The 24,988-nt window shown below is 46.1% G+C and overlaps 1 protein-coding gene across 3 annotated transcripts in view; it reads right to left on the bottom strand.

Annotated features, from left to right (window-relative positions):
* Positions 1-19,400, bottom strand: part of TBXAS1 (thromboxane A synthase 1) — a gene marked incomplete at both ends in the record, with an annotated part of 152,963 nt that extends 133,563 nt beyond the window's left edge. For all 3 annotated transcript variants that reach the window (XM_079711407.1, XM_079711408.1, XM_079711409.1), the window contains one exon: positions 19,312-19,400. In XM_079711407.1, coding sequence (XP_079567533.1) covers positions 19,312-19,400 — 89 coding nt within the window. The remainder of the gene's footprint in view (positions 1-19,311) is intronic.
* Positions 19,401-24,988: the final 5,588 nt, after the last annotated feature.

The following is a 24,988-nucleotide window of genomic DNA, read 5'->3' as shown; positions in this document are numbered from 1 at the left end:
TGAGCCCTAGTGCTTCCCCCTGCTCCGGGCTTGGCCCCCGAACACGGCCTTCCTTCCCCCGCGTCGCTGCCTCAGCCTTTCTGGACAGCACCTCAGAGCCCAGCTGCCCTCCAGCTGCCTTTCTGATCCCAACTGTCTCTCGTAAGGCTCTTCCCAGGAGGCTGAAGCTTTGCCAGCCTCCCGACAGGCCCTCACCCCCTTGCATCCTCCTCCCTCGCCTCCCAGAGCCCCAGGCTGGACCACGCAGGCAGGTCAGAGCCCTGGGGCCTGCGTGTCCAGAATGGAAGGCTGGACTTGGTGGTGTGTTGGTCTGAGCCCAGCTGCACAGTCTTTAAAAGGACTTGGACAACCTTAAGGCTACTTGGAAAGCCAATGAGTAGATGGGGGGGATGGGGTCTGGAAGTGGCTCATCTCAGGTCAGCGATGTTTAGAGAGTGTGGATACTGTACAAAGGGTAAGACACATCTGACCCCCAGAGACTGCATCCTATGGAAAACAAATGGGCCGTGGGGAGGTTTCCCTTGGACTTGGGGAAGCCCTGATAACTGCCTTCCGTGTACTTCTTGTCTTTCCTAATAACTCCTCATGGCTTCTAAACTGCCTTTTTTTTTTCTTTTTTTTGCGGTACGCGGGTCTCTCACTGTTGTGGCCTTTCCCGTTGCGGAGCACAGGCTCCGGACGTGCAGGCTCAGCGGCCATGGCTCACGGGTCCAGCCGCTCCGTGGCATGTGGGATCTTCCCGGACCAGGGCACGAACCCGTGTCCCCTGCATCGGCAGGCGGACTCTCAACCACTGCGCCACCAGGGAAGCCCAACTGTGCCATTTTTGACTCTTCCCATCAAACCTCATCTGCAATCAATCACCATGTACTGTCAATTCTACCTTCAAACCACTTCTCTAGTGAGTTCTCCTTACTTCTGACTGGCACTGCCCTATTTCAGGCCATCACTGTCTGTCCCTTGGGCATGGACTCAATAGAGTCCTGAATTGGCCTCCCAATCTCCAGTTTCTTCCCTCATCCACCAGTCTGCCATCCATGCTAGTGCCAGAAGAATCTTGCTAACATGCACATCTGATCATGTTGTGGACCGGTTCAGAATTCTTCATTGGCTACCTGTCACTTTTAGACCAACGCTAAACTCCTTTATTTGGCGCATAAGACCTTTGATGATCTGGCCCCAGCCCAACTGCTCAGCCTCACTCCAAGTGACCTCTGCCCTCAAGCAGTCTTTCATGACTTGGACATTGCTAGTTATACCGACTTGTTTCACCCTTCCAGGCTCTCACCCACGCTCTTCTCCAGGGCCAGGATTAAGGTGACACAAGAGAGGCATCTAGGATGCAAAATTTAAGGAGGCACTCACTCCCAGGGATGTGCAGGTGCTGACCCTGCTCCTACACGACCCTGGGAGTGAGTGCCTCCTTAAATCTTGTGTCCCAGGTGCCTGCTTACCTCACCCTGCTCCCAGTGCACTCTTCTCTGCCCGGTGTACCCAGCCTTTTTCTTGACCTGGCAAGTCCTGAATTCAAGTCTCTGCTTGAGGGATGCCTCCTCCAGGAGCTCACCCAAGATTATCCTGGGCACACAGAGACCTTCTCCTTGGCCACTGGTTCCCTCATGGTAGGGGGTTTGCAGACAAAGAACAGGAGAACTTGGTGTATTGTTTGTAGGAATATAATCCTGCCTAAGCTCATTATTTACTGTACCTGGTTCTGTGTCCATCATGTGGGCTTAGTCACCTGTAGTTAATCCTTTTGTTTTTATGAAGTCCTTAAAGAACCCTTTAGATGTTGTGAAAGAGAGACATCTGCCTTGAGTGAACCCCAAAGGACAATTACATTTGAGCCCAGAGAGGGCAGAGGGGGCTGCTTTTGCCTCTATATCCTGCATAATAGTAGCGAACAGTTACAGACTATTTCCCAGGGACCAGGAGCTGTTCTAAGTGCTTCACACATTAACTCATTTACTCCTCTCCACACTCTGTGTGGGAGATGCTATTATGATCATCTTCGTTTTGCAGTTGGGAAAACTGAGGCTCAGAGAGATTAAGTCACTCGCCCAAGGCTGTGCAGCTAGTAAGTAAAGGAGCTGACGTTCAAACCCAGGCTGTCTGGCTCTGAGTCTGTGCCCTCAGCTAGTAGCCTCTGGGTCTCTTGTTTTACATTTGCAGAGCAGCAAATTGCCTAGAACTCGACCAGTCTACAAGACAGGGGGTGTGGGAAGCTTTGCTCACTTCTGTGGAGTAAGGAGTCTGATGCCTCTGTGAAAAGACAGATGCCATTCACGGGACTCTATTACCCCCTGGAGTCAAATAACTGATCAGATTTGCCACTGAGTCAGCAGGGCCCCAAGACTTGAAACAAGGCCAGGTCAATTTAAAGGGGAGACCTGGCCTGTGCAAAGAATAAAGGAACTGTTTTTTCGCCTGTTGAGTTTCAATATCCCTGAGTAGCCACAGGTAGGGTAAGGAGCATTAGGCACCTGTACTAGGTGCACCGAATGACTCTAAGTTCTTTTATAACTAGCCTAGTAAGCATTCAGAAAATATTTGCCAGTTGGATTTGACGTACATCTTCATAAATCCAGCCAATATTTCCAACTTTCTATTGCACTGTGACCTGCCCAATAGCCTGGAACAAGCCTAGGAAATCCCATTCTGCCTCCCAGCTTGGCAGATGACTTAAAGAACTTAAGCAATCAAAATAACAAAAGAGGGCTTCCCTGGTGGTGCAGTGGTTGAGAGTCCACCTGCTGATGCCGGGAACACGGGTTCGTGCCCCCGTCCGGGAAGATCCCACATGCCGCGGAGCGGCTGGGCCCGTGAGCCATGGCCGCTGAGTCTGCGTATCCGGAGCCTGTGCTCCACAACGGGAGAGGCCACGACAGTGAGAGGCCCGCGTACCACACACACAAAAAAAGAATATTGTGAGTGTTTCAAAAATTATAATCCTATCGCATTTTGTTTGTTACTGTAATCCCCATATCTTTGTGTTGACCTAATTCTTGGCAAATTCACTCATTGGCCTTTGATGACCTTATAGCTACAGCAATCAACTGAAGGTCCAACTGGAAATTGTGTAAAACAAGGTCAAAAGGTGATACTCCAGTCTAAGGTCACCAAAATCTCAATGCCTTTTGCTCAGTGATGTGGTTGGTTGTGGCTCTCACCCCCCTGGGCTCTGGACCAGATGTGCAGACCCACAGAACCTGCCTGACCATCTGCATATCTGACCCATCTGGGTTTGGCCTCTTGCCTGCCTCCTGTGTTTTATAATGTCTCCCATTACAGTCCCTGGTCCCAGTCCTGGCTCATCCTGGCCATTCCTATCTCATCGCCTGTATTGGTTATCTAGTGCTGTGTAACAAATTACCCCCCAACACCTAAGTGGCTTTAAACAACAATCATTTGTCATCTCACATGTTTTTCAAGGGTCAGGAATCTAGGAGGGTGTTTCCTGGGAGGTTTGGGGGTGAGGGTTTCTCATGAGGATACTGTCAAGCTGTCAACTGAGGCTGCAGTGATCTAAAGCTTGCCTGGGCTTAGAGAATCACATTCATGCCCACTTATGTAGCTGTTGGCAGGCTTCACCATGTGGGCCCTTCGTAGGGCCGCTCAACATGGCAGCTGGCTTCCCCCTAAACAAGCAACCCAAGGCGGAGAGAGAGCCCAAGATGGAAGCCTCAGACTTTCATAATCTAATCTTAAAAGTGATATACCATCACCTCTGCTGTATTCTGTTGGTCACCTGACTCTGGAACAGTGCAGGAGGGGACTAAGCAAAGGTGTGAGTCCTAGGGGACAAGGATCATTAGGGACCATCTCTATGCCCCAGCATGAACAAATTTGATTAAAGTACATCCTTCTTCCAAAGTTTCACCTTGGGTTTTTCCAGACGGTTACTAAAAATTATGAAGTCTATAAGCCGTTTCCTCCTATGATGAGATGTAGTTGTGCCATTCTTCATTCCATAAAGTTGTTTTTAGTGCCTACTCTGTGCCAGATGCCATGGTACATCCCCAAGGGAATAGATATCTACTTGACTCTTACTGGAAAAGTAAAATCAGGAAAACTTCAAACTGAGGTGGAAACCATATGGCTGATGATAGCAGCTAACATTTATTAAGCATGTGCTATGGGCGAGGCATTGTACCAAACACTTTATAAACATGGTGGCCTTTAATCTCCACCAACGTCCTTGTTATGTCCATTATACAGATGGGGAAACTGAGACGTAGAGACCAGCCCCAGTGTCTGACACACTGGTCAGTGGCCAGCCCGCAGCCCAGGCCTGGTCTCTCTGACTGAACAGCCTGAGCCTCTAGCCAGGCCTCCGACTGGTCTGTTCTGGCTCAGCAAGGCTGATGAGGGGAAGGAGACTGCAGTCATATTCTAGGGCTGCTGTAACAGTACCACAAACTGGGGGCTTACAACAACAGAAATGTACTCTCTCACAATTCTGGAGGCCGGAAGTCTGATATCAAGATGTTGGCCAGGCCAAGCTCACTCTGAGGCTCCAAGGGAAGACCCTCCCTTGCTCTTCCTAGCTTCTGGCGTTGGCCAGCAATCCTTGGAGTTCCTGTGCAGATACATCATTCCAATCTCGGCCTCCATCCTCACATGATGTTCTCCTTGTGTGTCTGTGTCTTCATAACATCTTCACTCTGTGTGTCTCTGTGTCCAAATTCCCTCTTATAAGGACATCAGTCCTGGATTAGGACTCACTCTAATTCAGCATGAACTTAACTTGGTTGCCCCTAAAAACACACTATTTCCAATTAAGGCCACATTTGGAGGTGCCAAGTGACCATGAATCTGGGGGTGGGAGGATACTACTTAACCCAGTACAAAGACCATCAGAGCTGTCACCAGCCATGGGAAAGGCCAACACCTGGGTATGTGGATGGGGACAGGTCTTCCTGTCCTCCCTGTAGTCAGAGGAGGCAACATGGAAAGAAACTGACTCTAATGAAAGAAAATGCTGATTCAAATACATTTTTCCTTGGCTCACTTTGAATGTTGGGCTTTGGGTTTGTTTGTTTGTGGGGGGTTTTGTATATTGGGGTGTGTATTTTTTGGTATTTATTATTAGTATGCTAACTAATCTATATTTTAGTTGTTTCAGTCAGCATATCCTTTTTATAGCAAAAAAGGAAATGAAAGTTTATGGCTGATTTTGGATTGCAAGAGCATGTCACTGCTGAGATTCACCAACAGCTTCCTAGAGGAGAATGTAATTTTTATCTTTCAGAGCTCAAGCTCAGTTCACTGTGTCTAACAGGCCTTGTGATGCTGGCACACACCCTTCCTCCTTTCAGCCACTAGCCAGCACCAAGGGGTAGTTTCTGGAAGGGCAAGTGACAATCCTAAAGCATATTTTTTCTTTAATAACTCAGTAGGGCCCCAGCACCCATGAGAATATTTATAGTAATTCTGGAGCAATTTATGTTTTCAGCCATAGCCATGTCTTGGTATAACAGCATACATAAATGTATTGCCAAGTATAGAACAATGAATTTGTCCCAAACGATACAGCTCACAGTCTATGAGGATATCCCCTGCTTGTTGTATTTCAGGGTATGGTGAACACACTAGGCTCTCTGCTTTCAGGCTTCCTCTGGTCTTTCTGGACTTCAGAAATGTTTTCCCTCAATCCTGCTTTTCCAGACTAGAATTGGGTCCTTTATGTGGCAGCTGCTTTCTTCCCTACCCCATCTCTGAATCAATATTTACTCTTCTCAGGGTACGTTGTAGCTCCATCATTGGTCAGTTCCTGATCTCTACCGCTTATTCAGCTAGATATTCTTGGGTTCATCCCCAGGCTCAGCCCAGGTCCAAGCTGAGCCCCTACACTGAGCTCACAACCCTGCTTTAGCCCTCTTGGTGCTAGTCTCTCACTTCACAGCCAAGACCCACTGTGACTCACCATCTCGGTGTCTCAGCTGGCAAATTTCCCATCAATATCTGTTCTTTTTTCAGAGATCATTATTGTCATTTATGATAAAAATCCAAACTTCCATTAGCTTTACGTTTTTGTTTTGTTTGCTCTTTGTTTGTTTTTATCTTTGTTTCCTCTTTTGTTTTGTCTAGTCACTCATGGCCTCTTTCTCTTTTGTCAGAGATCACAACCCACATGCGTGATCTTCAAGCATGTGGTAGATTGAATCATTCCAGCTCTTCATGCCCTCCCTTTATCAAAATTCTACATCATCAGCCTTTGTTCTATGACTTTGAAGTACCTCCCACTACAGTGGAGTCTTCTTCCCCAACCCATTAATGTTAGGCTTGGGCATGTGGCTTGCTTTAACCAAAGGAATATGGGCAAAAGCGACATTAAGCCACTTTAAGGCTGAGCCCTCAAGAGACATTGCTTAGTTCCTGTTGCATTTCTTGCATCCCTGTGACCTATCAGGAGCAGAACTTTCCTGAAGGATCCTCTTCAGCCTGTGCCCCATCACAAACCCATGTGGAGCAGATCTGAACCCCACCCAAGCCTGGAACAGAACTACCCCAGCCAACACACAGACCATGAGAAAAATAAATGTTGTCGTTTGCCAGTGAGCTTGGGGTTGTTTATTACACAGTGTTATTTCAGCCGTAGCTGACTGATACAGGGCAATTCACTTCTCTAGACCTTCATTTCCTCATCTGTAAAATGAGCCCATTGGACTATATTAGAGGTGCTCAGCCTTTTCTCTACCCCTACACAACTGAGGACCCTGCCTTAAACCCAACAGTAAGAGACTAAGCATATCAGAGTCAAATACTGCAAAGCACTCAAGAAAGAGAAGAACTGGGAAATGTGAATTCTGTTTGGGAACCAGGGACTTACTGGTGGCCTTGGAGAGAGTCGTTTCGGTGGGCAATGGAGCAGAAGCCCCATTGTAGGGCTGAGGGTAAATGGGAGCTGAGAAAGCGAGTAAGCGTGGGGTCTTGACTGGGAAGGGAAGGGTGAGATGCAGTCCTGGCAAAGGTGGAGCATGTAGTCAGAGAAGAGGTGGCTGTTGGTCGGCTGACTCACTTGTATGTTTTAGGACAGGAGAGAACTGAACCTGCAAAGAAACGTTTACAGTGTCATAATAAAGGGATAACGAAGGCAGGGGCTTGGACAAGAGTGCGCAGGAAACCAGAGGTCTGGTCTGTGAGAGAGAATAGAGTGAGAACTTACCAGGATTTATTTACTGATTTGCTATGCATCGTTTACACTTCAAGTTCTCAAACCCAAGGGCAAGGCAAGTGTCAACCAGTGAAACAAAGGATATTCTTCTTTCCCAGTCACTTCTCAACCTGCTGCATTCTGGCGTCTATTCTTACCACCTCCAACATCACCTAAAACTTCTTAGTTGCTAAATCCAATAGGTATTTTTTAAACCCCATCTTACTTGTTCAAGACCAAAAGCTACCTAATGGTATAAGCTCAAGATCATTCAAAATGAGGCCACGTGTTTGACATGTGGCTCTCTTCACTGTTCACTTCAGTGCAGTCCTGGAGATCATGTGAGAATTCCAAACGGTATTTTAAAACAATAAAATAAAACCCACGATCTACCTACCTAGCACCTATGCGATTATTGTGGAGTACAAACCTGCAGTTCATAATGGGGTAACAATAGCTAACACTTACTGAACATTAACCCTGCCCAGCACTGCTCCGAGTTTAATCCTTCCAGCACGCTGTGAGGTGAGCACTGTTATTACCCCTACTTAAAACTGGGTGAACTGAGGCACAGCGACCTTAAAAACTTCCTTAAGGTCACGAAGCTAGCCAGGACTTGAACCCAGGCAATCAGGTTCCAAAGCCCAAGCTCTGGACCATTACACATGTGGGGAAAGGCAGCCAAGAGTGAACCGGTTTTAGTGTGTTTTTTTGTTTTTTGTTTTTTTTTCAGTACGCAGGCCCCTCACTGCTGTGGCCTCTCCTGTTGCGGAGCACAGGCTCCGGACGCTCAGGCTCAGCGGCCATGGCTCACGGGCCCAGCCACTCCACGGCATGTGGGATCTTCCCAGACCGGGGCACGAACCCGTGTCCCCTGCATCGGCAGGCGGACTCTCAACCACTGCGCCACCAGGAAAGCCCTTTAGTGTGTATTTTAAAGGCAGTGGTGATGAACTAACGTCGGCTAACATGCTTGGGAATAGTTTATTTTCTTAAATGGGTTCAACAGTCACCTTTGCACTAAGATTTTGTTTAGCAAGCCTTCCCTCATAAACCGTGCAGAGATGAACTTCAACCCACAGCCCAGTCTTGCCTGAATTATAAAGATGAAATCTTTTATTGAGATCCAGAGTTCAATTCAGTGAAATTTTGTTTTATAACATGTAGGGGTGGCAGCTGGCTGCAGTGATATGCATCCAGAAATAAATGGAAATTCTCTATGAGGATATTCGTAGCAGCAAAGAACAGCTAACATGAATTTGTGTCTTTATACGCCAAGCGTGTGCCACATGAAATCCTATACACTGTCCTTCTTAATTCAGCTTCGATCAATCATCGAATGCCTATTACCCAACAGAAGTGTAGAGGCACAGTGCTAGGCACTTAAGGGGAAAGCTGAGTAAGACCCAGTCCTGCTCACCTTCTCATGGGGGAGCCAGGGAATTGGTACAAGAGAGAGAGAAGGTACCGGCTGTGGTAGGGCCAAGACCACAGGAGATGCAGGGCTCTCACCGGAATGAAGGGGTGAAGAGGACCCCAGGAGAGGGAAGGAAATTGAGAGCAGACAGCATAGCGTGGGGAAGGAACTGTGAGCGCTGGAGAGCAAGGTGCCAGGTGAGGAGGTGACCACGCGGGAGTGGATGGGACCAGGTCAGAGAGGGCCTCCCGCACCAGCCAGGGAGACCAGCTCCCCAGGCGGGGAGGGCCACGGGAGGGTTTTCTGAAGCAGCGGTGAGATTCTGGTGTGTTCTTCCGGCTGCAGAGTTGGAGGACACATTTGAGGGGCACAGGACACGAGGTAGGGAAATCAGCTGGGTGTCTATTTCCAGCCAAGGGATGCTCTTGCAATCCTGAACTACAGGGGTAGAAGAGCAGAAAGGGGGGAAAGAAGGATTCAGGCACCACTTAGGAAACAAGACTGGGCTAACTGGGAGGGGTGAGGGAGAGCTGGCCCGGGGGCCTGGGTGGAAAGGATGCCGTATGCTGAGAGCCAGGGACTGTCAGCCCTCTCTTATCAGTGAGGAAACTGGCAAGGAAGAAGTGACTTGCCCAAGGTCCTCCAGTGGAAAAAGTGTATCTGCCCTCAGCTGGAAAGGTCTTGCTGATTTCCACAGGGCCGTATTTCTCCTAAGAACTTCCCAATTGTCTCCTTCTATCCTCCCTTATATCATGAGACGATGCTACCAATTTTGGTCACTCTCTGTGAACAGACAGGGTTGAAACCATTAAATGTATAACTGACTGTGCTTAACAATGCTCACAGCCTGGGCTTCCCGGATGCCTATTGATTTGCGAAGATAGGAAGGGGGTACGTGAGATATTTTCAACATTGCGAAGAGCCTAAATGTAAATCGTGCCTTTATTGACAAGAAGATTGTGCACGTTAACTAAAATGTCAAGTTTCTTTGCTTCGGAGTAGAATTATAACTTGGTACACTAATGCTGGTTCTCTCATTGATCACTGTCCTCATTGGCAGAGCTTCCGTCGGCTTGTCTTTGAATAATTAAAATGGGAAAATAAATCATTCATTACTTAAATATACATCGTTGTTTGGACAATAGAACACAGGACCTATGGGGAAATAATATAAACAGTAGATGTTGGTGAAAAGCACCAATAGAGGTGCTTTGAACTGTGGGGATTAGCGGTTAATAAAACAGTGAAGAAGGAAGTGTTTGCCCTTTGATGCCTCTGCTGGGGGCTGAATGCCTTCCCTTCCCTACACTGTAGTCAGGACACCCCGCTCACACACCAAGTGTTCTGTGCTCCCCGCATACCTCATCTTCTAAATGGCTGTGTCCTGCATTCTATCCCATCCCTTCCTTTTGCATCAGAGCCTTGCTCTTTGATTTCTAATGTGACAGTTACTTTATGTATCTGAGTTCATGGGCGTGTGATCCATAGCCCATCAATGAGGTAGAACCAGCACATAGCCTAGAAAGCCTTCAGCATTCAGTGAAGGTATGAACTAAGAAGGAATTTATTTACTCTTTCAATGACCCGCATACAAAGCATTCTGCCAGATGTTGAGAACATGGTGGCACTAGTGTGCCAGTCAGAGGGAGACTGGCTCGCATGCACACGTGACGGCAGTCGTTTGGAAGCAGCGCCATGATTGTGGTCATTAACGTTTACTGAGCAGCTACTATGCACCAGGCACTCACCGTCTTAAGATTCAGGGCCTTATCATCAGGCTAGGAAATAGGACACAGGCATGAACAGTAGAATAATACAGTGTGTGCCAAGGGACAGCAGGCACTGCTGGAGTTCAAAGGAGGCCAGGCTCTTGAGGGCTGGCCTGGCTAAGGAGGCGTTCAGGAAGAACAACATCTGGACAAGGTTTTGAGGGGTGGGTGGGATTTCATTTAAACAGAGAGGGGAGGGCATTCGGGCAGCAGGAGTCTGTGATATGCAGGCAGAGTGTGGAGAGAAGGGGTGGAGGAAGGAGACTCGGGGAGGATTTCAGTGCACCTTGCAGCTCAGAGGGCAGAGGCAGCTGCTGGGTTTGGTGCCCAGAGCTGGCTCTGTCCGGGGCGTTCTGGGCAGGGCTTGGGAAATGGGGTTTTGGTTGAAGCCACTCTTGGTAGAGGTTGGCCTTGCTGTCATTCTCTGACACCATTTTCCCAGAAACCTTTGAGCAAAAAAAGCCATCTGTTTCTGGGACCATATTCAGGAATTTCCATCTGCTGAGGCAAAACCTAAGAAACACACCTTCGCAAGGCCACCCAGAGGTTTAGGATGGCCCCGCAGGGTAGCCCGGTGCCAGGCTCTGCCTGGGGGCCCTAAGACACCTGAGACAGCGGGCGTCGTGGGGTCTCCCCACCCAGCGGACGCCCCTCCCCTCCCCCACCCCCAGGACATTGTGCAGCATCACAGGTTTCTGGCAAACCAGGGACAAGGTGGCGCTTAATCATTGAAGCGCCAATCCACAGCAGCGCGAGACCTGCCCCCCGTCCCTGCTCTCCCCAAAGTCTCGCCCCCTTGTTGAGATGTACGTCGTTTTTACAAACAGAAACAAGTCCTTGCCACGCTGTTCAGGTTCCCAAAGATGAGGCCCTTGCCCTCAGTGGCAGATGACAGCCTCTTTGGTAGGTTGTCATCATGGTACTCAGGGGTGGAGGAGAGGGTCCATTCATGGGCCCATGGCTTTATGTCTGGAAGAACCACTGTCCTCCCAGGAGAGGAGCACTAAGCATTGACTCAAGCAGCTCAGTAAGGCGCCGACATAAATCCGATGGCCTGTTCTGTTTATAGAATGAATGAGGTTCTTCGTTCATCTCTGACCAAAGAGTCGATGCTACCAATTCCACAAGCCTGAATTCCTTACAAGATAAGAAGAGGTATAACCATAAGGGTTAAGATTATTGTTGTTGTTTTCTTTAAAACAAAGCTAAACTAAACTAAGAGCAACTCATAGGCCCAATGAGTGTGGCCTTACAGAATCCCCTGGCTTCCAGAAATGCCTTATAAACTTCTCAGTAAAGAACAACAAGGTTTATTGTTTTATAATCATATTTTGTTTTGGATTAAAAATAATATTGCCCTGTCTAATCACCTAGCTGCCAAAATTTGGGCTGTTTTTAAAAAATCCATCTGTTCTCAACAAAGACGATGATTTGTTGCCTTGAGGGCGGTCAAAATACTGCATTCACACACCAAGGACCGTTCCCAAAGAAAAGTGCTAAGAATGTGTTTTCTGATATGGCATATCTGCAGTAAGGGTATAGCCTATCAGGAAACTGCCTTTGAAGGTCATAAAATTCATTTGGTTGTATAAGTTCTGGTGTGTATGCTAAAATAATCAGTCACCTTACTTTATAATCACAACTCGTACTCTTGTTCTGGAAAATCAATAAAGTGAGAAGAAGGCTGGGGATATTGTGTATAGCTATTTAAAAGAGAGAAAACAAAAACTAATATTCTGTGAAAATGGTCCTCAAGGAAACACAGACCTAGTTTTCATAAGCGGGCTCAGTTTTATCTCCAAGCTTATCACTGAATTATTAAACTGAAGTACCCATCATATCCTGGACAAAAGCACAAAAAATAAAAGAGGCAAATAGCAGTCATCCTTCTCTACATGCTCTGGGGCACTGGAAATTATCCACGGCCTTTAAAATGTATTTCTAAAATGCATCTATTATTCACACTCTGAATGGTCTGTTCCACCAAATATTACAAACCCCAATGTTGCCTTCACCTGTGATACTTGCCCACCTAAAATGTCCTCCCTCCTCTTCTCTGCTAATCCTTCCCTGCGTTTCAAGACCTAGACCAAGATCTTTCTGCTTTCTGTGACTGGCTGGAGACCCAGAAAGGCTGAAGGATTGGGGCTGGAAGGCGAGAAGCAAGAATCATGCACGAAGCTAAAAGGCCCCCAAAAGCCGCTTCTGGAGAGTATTTCCCGGCTCCTGGGACAATCAGCACCATAGGAACTGCCACTGAGGAAGAGTAGGGGGCCCAGGCAGGAGAGGGAGCAGTCACTAGTGGACCCATTGGGTCTTATCTGACTTCTTTTTCACCACCAGCAGCAGCAGCTGCATCCAGCACAGACCAGCCCAAGCAAGACCATCAACAGATGAAGCAGTCATGGAGTAAATCTAGATGGTACTGGGTGGCCTTTCATTTTGTTCAGTGTTTCCCTTTGCTGTGCAGAAAATTTTAGTTTGATGCAGTCCCACTGACTTATTTGTGCTTTTGTTGCCTGTGCTTTTAGTGCCGAAAACACCAAAACATCATTGCCAAGACCAATCTCGTGGGGCTTTTGCTCTATGTTTTCTTCTAGGAGTTTTACAGTTTCAGGTCTTACATTTAAGTTGTTAATCCAATTTGAGTTTTTTGTTTGTTTATGGTATAAGATAAGGGTCCAATTTCATTATTTTGCATATGATTATCTAGTTTTCCCAACATCATTTATTGAAGAGACTATCCTTTCCCCATTGTGTATTTTTGAATCCTTTGTCAAAAATTAATTGACCGTTTGTTTCTGGATGTTTTATTCTGTTCCATTGACCTATGCATCTGTTTGTATTCCAGAACCATACTGTTTTGACTACTATAGCTTTGTAATATAGTTTGAAATCAGGAATTGTGATGGGGAGTTTCCTGGCTGCCCAGTGGTTAGGACTCTGTGCTTCCACTGCAGGGGGGCACAGGTTTGATCCCTGGTCAGGAACTAATATCCCACAAGCTGCGTGCCCCCCTCCCCCCCAAAAAAAGGAATTGTGATGCCTCCAAATTTGTTCTTCTTTCTCAAGATTGCTTTGACTATTTAGAGTCTTTTGTGGATCCATACAAATTTTAGGATTTTTTTCTATTTCTGTGGAAAATGCCATTGGAATTTTGATAGGGGTTGCATTGACTCTGTATATCACTTTGGGTAGTATGAACATTTTAACAATATTAATTCTTCCCATGCATAAACACGGGATATCTTTCCAGGTATTTTGCAACCTTTTCCATTTTTTCATCAGTGTTGCATAATTTTCAGTGCATAGATCTTTTACCTCCTTAGTTAAATTTATCCTTAAGTAGTTTATTCTCTTTGATGCTATCGTAAATGGGATTGATTTCTTTTTCAGATAGTTTGTTGTTAGTACGTAGGAATACAACTGATTTTTTATGTTGATTTTGTATCTGCAACTTTAGTGAATTCATTAATTAGTTCTAACAGTTTTTTTGTGAGTCTTTAGGATTTTGCATATATAAGATCATATGCTCTGCAAACAGAGGTAGTTTTTACTTCTTCCTTTCCCATTTGGACGCCCATTATTTCCTTTTCTTGTCTAATTGCTCTGGCTAGGACTTCCGGCATTATGCTGAATAAAAGCGACAAGAGTGAGCATTCTTGTCTTGTTACTGATCTTAGAGAGAAAACTTTCAGCTTCTCACTGTTGATTACGGTGTTAGCTGTGAATTTGTCATATACTATGGCCTTTATCATGTTGAGGTACATTCCTTCTATACCTAGTTTGTTGAGAGTGTTTATCATGAAAGAAAGTTGAATTTTGTCAAATGCTTTTTCTGCATGTATTGAGATAATTATAGGATTTTTTATCTTTCATTCTGTTAATGTGGTGTATCATGTTTATTGATTTGTATATGTTGAACCATCTTGCATCCCAGAGAGCAGTGGTTTCTTTTAAATATGGCTTGTGATTAGATGTAGGTCTAGAATTAGAATCCAGTTTTTCCACATGTAAAGCAAGCTCTCTGAGAAAGAAACTTCCAAGTACAGGGATGGACTTTTTCATTGTAGTCTTAAGTCTTAATAATCACCATTACCATTCACAATTTAATTTAACCTGGTCTTAGAATGAGACTAGATCAGAACACTAACTTACCCTGATTCCTATTTTAATGTCCGTTTGATTTATACCTCTGGGTCTCGGGCTCCTGAGATTTAAATGCAGCTTGGCATTGAAAGCCCTTCCACCTTCCCAAGACAACTCTTCTCAGTTTCCACCATATTTATATATTTAACTGCCTTGACTGTTTAGTTACTTAATGCAACAACCACGGTTTACTTTTCTCACTGCTTCATCAGCCAAGAAGCTCCCTGATTACTCCAAACTCCCCTGTACGTTCCACTTTGCTGTAGAAATAGTCAGCTTACAGTCTCAAGACCTCCATGCCCAAAGCATAAAACTGCTTTCCTCTTCAGCACTAGAGAGGAGCAATTCCCTGTTCTTTTTAGTAAAATTTCTCTTTTTTTGCTCAATAATTGATATTCATTTAAAAAAAGAATACAGGGCTTCCCTGGTGGCGCAGTGGCTAAGAATCCACCTGCTAATGCAGGGGACACAAGTTTGAGCCCTGGTCTGGGAAGATCCCACATGCCGCGGAGCGGCTGGGCCCGTGAGCCACAACTACTGAGCCTGCGGGTCTGGAGCCTGTGCTCCACAACAAGAGAGACTGTGATAGTGAGAGGCCCGTGCACTGCGATAAAGAGTGGCCCCCGCTCGCCGCAACTAGAGAAAGCCCTCGCACAGAAATGAAGACCCAACACAGCCAAAAATAAATAAATAAATTAAAAGGGAAAAAAAAAAGAATACGGAAGATACAGAAAGACTAAAGGAAGAAAAAAATCACCCATAATCCCACCATTGGAAGAAAACCACTATTAATATCGGGGTTATTTCATTATATTCTTTCTCTCTTTTTTTTTTTTTTTTTCTGGGTACATGAATTTTTTTTATTGCAATATAATTCACATGTCATAAAATTCATCCTTTTATTAAAGTATGTGATTCAGTGGTTTTAGGACGTTCACAGAGTTGTGCAACCATCAACATCGTCTAATTTCAGAACATTTTCATCAGCCCCAAAAGAAACTCCATACCTATCAGCAGCCACTCCCTTCTCCCTTCCTCCAGCCCCTGACAACCACTAATCTACTTCCTGTCTGTACGGATGGGGCAAATGAATTTGTACATAGTTATATAGGGAGTCCTTATACTCTTTCTTAATAAAGAAACCGTCATCTTACCAAAAGCTGCCAGTTCATAGGTACGCTTGAAAGTTTATATACACTATACTTAAGATTGCCTCTACCACTATTCAACTCACACAACTTATTTCTTGTGCATCAAATCTCTTCCGGAAGTCAGCATTTCCAACAATTTTATACAGAAAAAATGAGTTTTAAAAATGTTTTATCACGTGTTTAGATCACCTTCACATGTGCTTCATGTGCTTCAAGCTAATGTATTCTACATACCAGCTCATCTCCAGCCCCATTGGAACAGCCCTGATCTCCTCAGACCCCAGTGCACATGACCCAGCCTCATAACTGTCAATTTAAGTGACTGTCATCAAAAAATTGTGTCAAATGCAGTTTGGGGAAAACTATCAAAATATACTATGCCTATGTTATATTAGTCTCTTTTTAGATGAAATTCACTCTTTTGTCTTCTTTCTAAATTCACACAACACTTAATAATTAAGAAGTGTTTATTAAGTACATGCCATGGTCTTGCTGTACAAGGTGAGTGGAGATTCAAAAACAGTGCACTTGTAACAATTAGAAACGTGGACACCAAGTTGGTCCAAACTGAAAACACAATAGGCTTTCAGGAAAAGGGTGATGCATGTGGGCAGAAGAATTAGATTTGTACTGAGCTGTGACACCTAAGAGATGAACCAGCAAGAAAATATCAGCGGTTGGGAATTCCCTGGCAGTCCAGTGGTTCACTGTCCAGGATTGGCCCGGGTTCAATCCCTGGTCGGGGAACTAAGATCCTACAAGCTGCATGGTGTGGCCAAAAAAAAGAAAGAAAGAAAGTAAAATGCCAGGGGAGATTCGAGCCAACATTTATTAGGCACCAACTGCATGCAAGGGGGGTGGTGGAGATGAGAGTGATGAGGAAAACAACAGTGAGTGGGACTTCTCAGTGTCTTGGGCAAACAGGAGAAGCTTCCCTGAGGAGGTGCCCCTGAGCTCCTTGAAGGAAAGAGAGGAGGAAGAAGATTCCAAGCATGAAGACCAGCAAGGGCAGAGGCACGGATGCCTGCAGCAACGTGACTGTTCACAGAACTGCCAGGCCCACAGGTTGGGGTCAGAGCCTGGTGGATGAAGCTGCTGAAAGAGTCAGGGACCAAACCCTACGTCCCGGGTGCTGGGCTGATGAATGTGTACTTCTTCACTTTACCCGCATTCAAACAGATGCTAGAAGAACATCTGAGTCATGGACAGAAGTTTCCAGAACTGCAATGAGATACAGGACCTCTGTCCTGCCTTGAAAGAACTCCTAGGCTCGTTGAGCAGGCAAGAGGTGGTCCTCCTCATGTTACCTTCCCAGAGTCAAGGCTCTCATTGCACGCTTGCCTGGTCCCATGGCAGGGGGAACTCCTAAAGGAAAGACTAAGGAGTTTAAACGGCCAGGACAGCACCCTCCACAAGATCTCCTCGGGGGCCACATGGCTGTGAGGGTCTCTCCACCCCCAGCTCTCCCAGAGCACCCCTCTGTCTCCCACATGCATCCTGTCGAGAAAATGAAGCTTGAGGGAGGCCCTGCTGCATTCAAGCTGATGTCTGTTGCTCAGAGGCTACCTGGAGTCTTATCTGGAAGAGGAGGGTTGAGAGCCCATGGATGGTGACCTTGAGCTGATCAAGGGATAGACCCAGGAGCACCAGAGCCACGGCCATGGCCATGGCTGCTCCCTCCTGCTGCCTCCTTCTCTTCGGCGTTATCCTCAACAGACACCGAGCTCACCCAGAACCTCCACGTCTCCCCAACCTTGGGCATCTGATCCGGACCTCCTGTTTTCTGACCTTGTACCAGGGCCTCACGCCATGCCTGGCACACATGAACAAATCAATAATTATTTTTGCTAGAACAAATAGAAGTCGGCCCTCACGTCCTATTCACCATCTCTGCTTCATGCATCTCTCTTATCTCTGTGTCTTTGACCCAGGTTATTAGCATGGCCCCAGAACAGATTACAAATGCACCACTGCCTTGCTGAATGGTATGGTATTATTGGCCGTGACTCTGATCTACGCTGATTAGAAACACCCAGTTACAGCCAACTTATCAGTCAGGACACATGCCCCTTTCCGTGACCAGAGCAACACTAACGTATGCAATTCACTCATCCATTCATCAGACGTTTATCGAGGTCGTACTGTATATCAGGCACTGAGCTGGAAATCAAGACTACGGAAATTAAAAAGACCCAATAAAGACAGAAACAGAAGTGCAGTGAAGTGTGCAATAGAAACAATGATGCTGAGAGACCACCTGGAGGCCTCAGGTTGGACACACTTTGAGAATCACAATCAGAGCACAACTGTCGATGAGAAATTAACATTAATAAACATATTAATGAGAAATTTTAAATATACCTGAAGCACTGAAGACTTATTTTCCTCTGCGTTTAGGTTACATAAATGATAGTTAATGATAGTGGCTGACATCTACTGAGCACCCACTACGTGTCAGGCACTGCGCTAAGTGCATCTCATCTCTGAGCAGAAGCTGAGGTGGATGAATGGAGGTGGGGGGTGGAGAGGGGGTACCACTTGCTCCTGGGTTTGCATGTGGCTGGTTTCAAGGCAAGATAAGCCACACTGAGAAAAGTTCAAAAGATAATTAAACCAGTTAGAAAGCAAAGCAGCACTGGGACTGGAGCTGGGTTTCAGAGCCAATTTCCAAGAGGTAATTGCATCATCCTAGAACACCAGACGTGAATTCCATTTTCAGCTATGCAAATTCCAAAAGAATAATACCTCACATTTGCATAATGCTTGATGCTTTTCAAAGTGCTTTCCCAGTTATTAATCTAGAGGAGGCTTTATTACTACCGGAAACATAAATTGAAATTCTGCTCAAACTGAAGTTCTCCATTATTTTTTCCACTTTCCCCTCAAAAACCAGAGCCGCCTAAGTCCAGGTGCTTTTGATGGAGTGGGTAACTTTAATAAGTTTTGCCGACAGGGTGAATATGCACAAATAGAACATATTGTGGGACCTTCCATCCAGCCTTCGATCAAGCCAGACTTCAGAAAACCTCCTGTTGAATTAACTAAATCACCAGGGGTTACTCCCAGTTTAAATTTGAGATTCCCCCAGGGTCTCAAACTTTGCGGCACTGCACACACTATGTTCGTTGGAATCCATTCCCTTCCATCAAATATTAGAAAATGAGGAAATTAGTTCCACCACTTTGCCCTTAAACCTACAGAAATCCCTGTCAATGACATTCTACAAAGTGGCCTACGTTGCCAGACAGCTCCTATATCTTTTTTGTTTTTAATGTCATCAGACCCAAGAGGCTGAATCTGCTGTAAATCCAACCTGGGGAGAGGATCTTAGAAAAATGAGGTGAGGAGATAGGATGGGGGTGCAAGGAGATACTTCTCCCCAAACCTTTCCAATTTGTTGCTTTTTCCATCTCTTTCAAACTTAATTATGTGTAGCGTTCTCAACCACTGAATCACCAGTCTTTCCTGACACCTCCATCTCCTGCATTTGAGCAAAAGATTAACCTGGCTGTTTGCTTTCAATTCTGAAGCTGTGTTAATACTCAACTCCCTCTAGGTTAGAGGGGAAGGAAAACACACTCCCACACACCCCACCCCGGCTCCAGCATGGCTCCACGGCTGCTATTCCTGACAATGTCACAGCCATTGGAACATGCTGGCTGCACTTACCACTTCAGGAGAACCAAGAGGACCACTGACAGGGCCACCATCACCATGGGGCCACTGGCTTCCAGTCTGAGGAGCCCCAAGACTTCCATTGTTCCTCAGAGACCCTAGAGGTGTGGTCCTCCAGAGGAAAGAGCACGGCTGGTCCCCCTGCCGTTACAGGAACCACGATCTGCAGATGAAAGACTTAGGCAACCAAGAAAACATCACATCAAGATCAAGTGGGTCCCTGAAATGTGCTCTTTCTCAGAAGTGTCTTCTTATAAAGAGGAAGGAAGAGGAGGGAAAAACAAAGGGTTTCAGTGTAAAGCAATGAATCAGCAACTTAATTTTCTTGATGACTCTTCAGTCAATAAACATTTACATTAACTTCCCTGGGAAGCAGCGGCAGAACTGGCTCCCTGTTTGCTGGGAAAGAAAATGGTTGCAACCATAGATTTCTACTGTGACAAGTAGTCCTTAAAGAAAGACTCCTCGGGCTTCCCTGGTGGCACAGTGGTTGAGAGTCCGCCTGCCGATGCAGGGGACACGGGTTCGTGCCCCGGTCTGGGAAGATCCCACGTGTCACAGAGCGGCTGGGCCCGTGAGCCATGGCCGCTGAGCCTGCGCGTCCGGAGCCTGTGCTCCGCAACGGGAGAGGCCACAGCGGTGAGAGGCCCGCGTGCCGCAAAAAAAAAACAAAAGAAAGAAAGAAAGACTCCTCTTTTAAAAAAATTAATTTGTAATTAAATGATGATATGGGTGAGGAGACTGAATGTCCCAGAAAAATTTGAGGCCAGACATCAGCCTGATGAAGAATACTGGCTGCACTGAGGACACCCATCCCATTAAGTTCATTCGTTCCTGGGGTCCATTGACACCTGTGGGCTCAGTGGGGTCCCTGGTGACTGCCTGTTGGGACAGACTGAAGATCTTGCCTCGGGTCAGCCCTCTCATCGTGAGTTGGAGGATTTCTTAAATGTCTAATCGCATATCCATTGGCTCATGTATGGGTCCTTTGTTCTAGCTCTGAGCTTATCTGACTAAGGTAGACAGAATTATCTTTTGCTTATTAGTCAGCGTATGATACCTTTAGTAACTGGAAGGGTGTTTCAGAGAGGAAATCATTCACTCACCATGACACTCATTTGTTTATTCACCACGTATGGGGGTCAGGCTCTGTGCTGAGTCTACAGTGTTTGGAAAACAGAAGTACTAGATTCTGGAGAATTTTCTCTGGGGAGAGACAGACAGTAAGCAAGTAGACAAAGAAATAAGTAATTGCAAGTTGAGAACTGTGCTGTGAAGGTTGTGAACATGGGGCTGTGTGTGACTGGGAATGACTGGGGTAACCCATTAAGAGAGTGTGGGAGGAAATCTGTCCGAGGAGGAAGGCTTGAAGCTGAGAGTCTCAGGTGAGGAGGAGACCTTCCGGTAAAGAGCCGTGGGCAAAGTCTTCGGGCCAAAAAGTGTGACAAGATAAAGGCTCTAAGGTGGGGAAGAAGTCCCCGTGTTGTGGGAACTTGAGAGAGGCCAGTGGGCCAGCTGGGGGAGCAGCTGGGGGAGGTGGAGACATCGACAGAGACCAGACAGCTCAGAGCCATGGTGAGAAGCCTGGGCTTCATTTGATGTGCAACTTAGCAGTTTAGTGTGGTTGTATTTCTTCTTTTTTTAAATAAATTTATTTATTTATTTATTTGTGGCTGCGTTGGGTCTTCGTTGCTGCACGCGGGCTTTCTCTAGCTGCGGCGAGTGGGGGCTACTCTTCGTTGCAGTGCATGGGCTTCTCATTGCAGTGGCTTCTCTTGTTGAGGAGCATGGGCTCTAGGCGCACGGGCTTCAGTAGTTGTGGCACTTGGGCTCAGTAGTTAAGGCTCGCGAGCTCTAGAGCGCAGGCTCAGTAGTTGTGGCGTATGGGCTTAGGTGCTCTGTGGCATGTGGGATCTTCCCAGACCAGGGCTCAAACCCACGTCCCCTGCACTGGCAGGCGGATTCTTAACCACTGCACCACCAGGGAAGTTCAGTGTGGTCGTAGTTCTGTTTGTTAGAGTTGTTCTGGCTCCACGTGAAGAATTCATGGAAGGAAAAGTAGGAAGGCGCTTAGAAGACTATTTCGTTCATCCCGAGATGAGGCTGCTCACACTAGAATAGGGATGGGAGGCGGAAAGAAGTAGAGGAATTTGAAATCTATTCTGGGGATTGACTCTGCAGAATTTCCTGGTGGATTGGCTGCAGAAGGGAGGGGAAGGAGGTGGCACGTCCGACTCCCCAGGTTCCTGACTTGAGGGAGCACCATTCACTGAGATGAGGAAGGCTGGGAAAAGATGGGGTATTGTTGGGAAGATCAAAAGCTGGGTTTTGCAGAAACAGACTCACAGACATAGAGAACAGACTTGTGGTTGCCAGGGGGGAGGGGGAGAGGGAGAGGGATGGACTGGGAGTTTGAAGTTGGTAGATGCAAACTATTCCATTTAGGATGGATAAACAGCAAGGTCCTAATATATAGCACAGGGAACTATATTCAATATCCTGTGATAAATCATAATGGAAAAGAATACAAAAGAAAAGTGTATATGTATAACTGAGGCACTTTGTCGTACAGCAGAGATTGGTACAACATTGTAAATCAACTACACTTCAATTTAAAAAAAAGAAAAAAATCAAAAGAAGAAAAAAAAATTGGGAAGAGTGAAAAATGTTCAACAGTAGGGACACAGTGATATTAATTATGTTGTAGCTACTTCAAGGGCTATGATACCAAAGGCCAGTGGCAACATAAACAACTCAAATTATAATCACAAATAAAAAAATAGAAAAAAATGCTATGTGCATAAAAGTTGAGTTTGGGTCCTGTTAAGTTTGAGATGCCTGGGATACATCAGAGTGGAGCTGTCAAGTCACAGAGGAATCTCAGCTGGAAATGTAAGTAATAATAATGAATAAGGACAACACCATTTATGAAGTACTTACTATGTGCGAGTTACTATTCTAAGAACATCCAGATACTCATTAGCTCATTTAATCCTCATAAACCACTCTATGAAGTAACGCTTATTATTAACCCTATTTTAGAGAAGTAGAAACTGAGGCATGGGATGTATGACTCTAAAGCCCATACTCTTAATCAAAAGGTTATATTCAAACGTAGAAGACACCAATACGCAAATGGTAGTTAGATCCAGAGGCATAGATGAGCCACAAATAAGGGAGTGAACCACACAAGTACCAAGTACCTTCCAAGCACCTTCCCCTTTCTCTAGCCATTTGCCCTGACTCCCTATTTTGCATCTCTACTTAGATGGCCCCCAACAACTGCATCACATCTGAACCAGTGCTCCATGCTCCAGCTCAGCCCTTTAGGACTTCCTGTCCTCTCTCCATATTCCATGTCTCTTTTGTCCCATATGATCAGTACCATACTGGGATGTTAACGGATCTGTGCATCCTCCTCACAAAACCAAGCTGTGCTTCCACAAGGGCCATCAGAAATAGGGTGCTTTCAGCCACAGGCACCACTGTGTGGGATGTGGGAGGATCGAGAGCTGGCGTGGTTCATCATGGCCACGGATTCAGAGAGTTGGAAGAACCTCAGATATTACTCAGACCAACGTCTGTAACAGAAAGATGCTCAGGAAAAGAAATTAAGGTTCCAAGGTGAAATGAAAGTGAGAAATGCTGGTGTGAGCATTGATACGTAAGTTCATTTGCTCAAGACCTCTCGGAAACTTGAACCTGCCGATGTGCATGGGAGCTCTCCGAGAGCGGGGCGCAGAAAACAGCATTCCCCAAGTGCATTTGACCACAGGATCCCTTTTAAGGGACATTTATGAACAGCCCAGATGTTGTGCTCTTAGGAAAGTGCTTGGAAAGTGTGTTGACCAAGCCCATGGTGACCTCTTATTTACAGAGGAGGAAACGAAAACCCAGAAAGGGAAAGTGATGGTACAAAGTCCCACAGCTGCCTGGTGATGGAGCCCAGGGCCCTCATCTTCCTTTTCAGGATCTGCGTCTAGAATGTACTCCTCCTGTCCCGCCGTGGACCTCTGGGCCTACCACAGGCCTGCCTGCTTCACGGAGATGGCTTTGATGCTGGCCACCAGCTCAGAGATGTCCTAAGGGGTGACCACCTCCCCTAGTGACATCAACTTCACACGTTCACTCCTCCGACTAATATTGTTGGAGCCCTTTTGTGTGATTTGTGATTTGTGGAAGCTGTAAGTGCCGTGGAGAGATAATCATCCCCATTCTACACTCGCCTCAGAGCAGAGATAATACTCAGTGAATTGTGGACAGTAAGTGAACTGGGATGGAGTGGAAGGGTCAAATATGAGAGGTTTTAGGCTTTTCATCAGGAGAGTAACAGGATTAAGGATTTATTACAATTTCGGTATCTATGACACAAGGACAGGCTGGTTGGGATTTCTCCAGTATGGGAGCAGACTGTTGCCATGATATTTACCATAATTAAACATTAGGCCTTTATTCTCTGGATTTTTAAAAAATAAATTTATTTATTTTAATTTTTGGCTGCATTGAGTCTTCGTTGCAGTGAGTGGGCTTCTCATTGCGGTGGCTTCTCTTGCTGTGGAGCACAGGCTGTAGACGCGTGGGCTTCGGTAGTTGTGGCACACAGGCTCAGTAGTTGTGGCTCGTGGACTCTAAAGCACAGGCTCAGTAGTTGTGGCACGTGGGCTCAGTAGTTGTGACTTGCAGGCTCTAGAGTGCAAGCTCAGTAGTTGTGGCACATGGGCTTAGTTGCTCCACGGCATGTGGGATCTTCCCGGACCAGGGCTCGAACCCGTGTCCCCTGCATTGGCAGGCAGATTCTCAACCACTGCTCCACCAGGGAGGAAAATATCTCTGGATATTTTCTTTTCAATATATATCTATTAAAAAAAACAACTACAGAACTGTATAGAAAATAGCCTATAATCCCAACTCCCAGAGACAAAACTCTTAGCATGGAATTAGCATACGCCCTCCCCTATCTTTTTCTATGCATATGCAAGCACAGGTGTATTTTTAGTTTTTATGAAAACAAGATCATCATATCCAGGCCATCTACAACTGACCTTTTCATTCTCCGTATGGCGAATATCTTTCCATGTTCATACCCAGAGATATACATCATTTGCTTCTCGGGATTCCCCTGGCTGGATGTGTTGTAATTCATGTAGCCCATCCTCTGTTGAATGGCATTCAAGCTGTATGCAAGTTTTCCCAACTACAAATGAGGCTTCAGCGAACATCCTTATGCATATCACTGTGGCCTTGCTTGAGTATAGCCCAAGCAACATTCTCAGAAGTGGAATTTCAAAAATGCAAGTAGGTGCTACCCTCTGCAGAGACAGTCAGCTTCCCTCCCCCGAGCTGTGTACTGAGGTTTTCCCTGCTCCACGGGACACTCCACAGAGCTTACTCTCCTGTCTCAACCCACTCCAAGTCTAGCTCTTTTTTCTCCTACTTCCAGGCAGACGCCTCCGCCAGAGTTGAGTCAACTGTTTTGACTTAAGTCTCGTGTTTCTTTTTAAAGCTTTCACTCCATAAATTCTGTGGTATTTCCTCCATGTTCCCTGTGTTTAAAAACTGCCTGTGCGGACGCTTTCTTCCTCTGCGGAAGCTTCCCACCTGGCCTGCACGAAGCCCCATGTCTCTGAAGGGTTTGAGGCCTCAGAGCGTGTTCCCTCTGCCCTGAAGGACC

The sequence above is a fragment of the Hyperoodon ampullatus genome, assembly GCF_949752795.1.
Source record: "Hyperoodon ampullatus genome assembly, chromosome: 9".
In the NCBI taxonomy this organism is placed as follows: Eukaryota; Metazoa; Chordata; class Mammalia; order Artiodactyla; family Ziphiidae; genus Hyperoodon; species Hyperoodon ampullatus.
The sequence above is the reverse complement of the archived record's forward strand: the minus strand, read 5'-3'. Positions and strand labels throughout refer to the sequence as shown.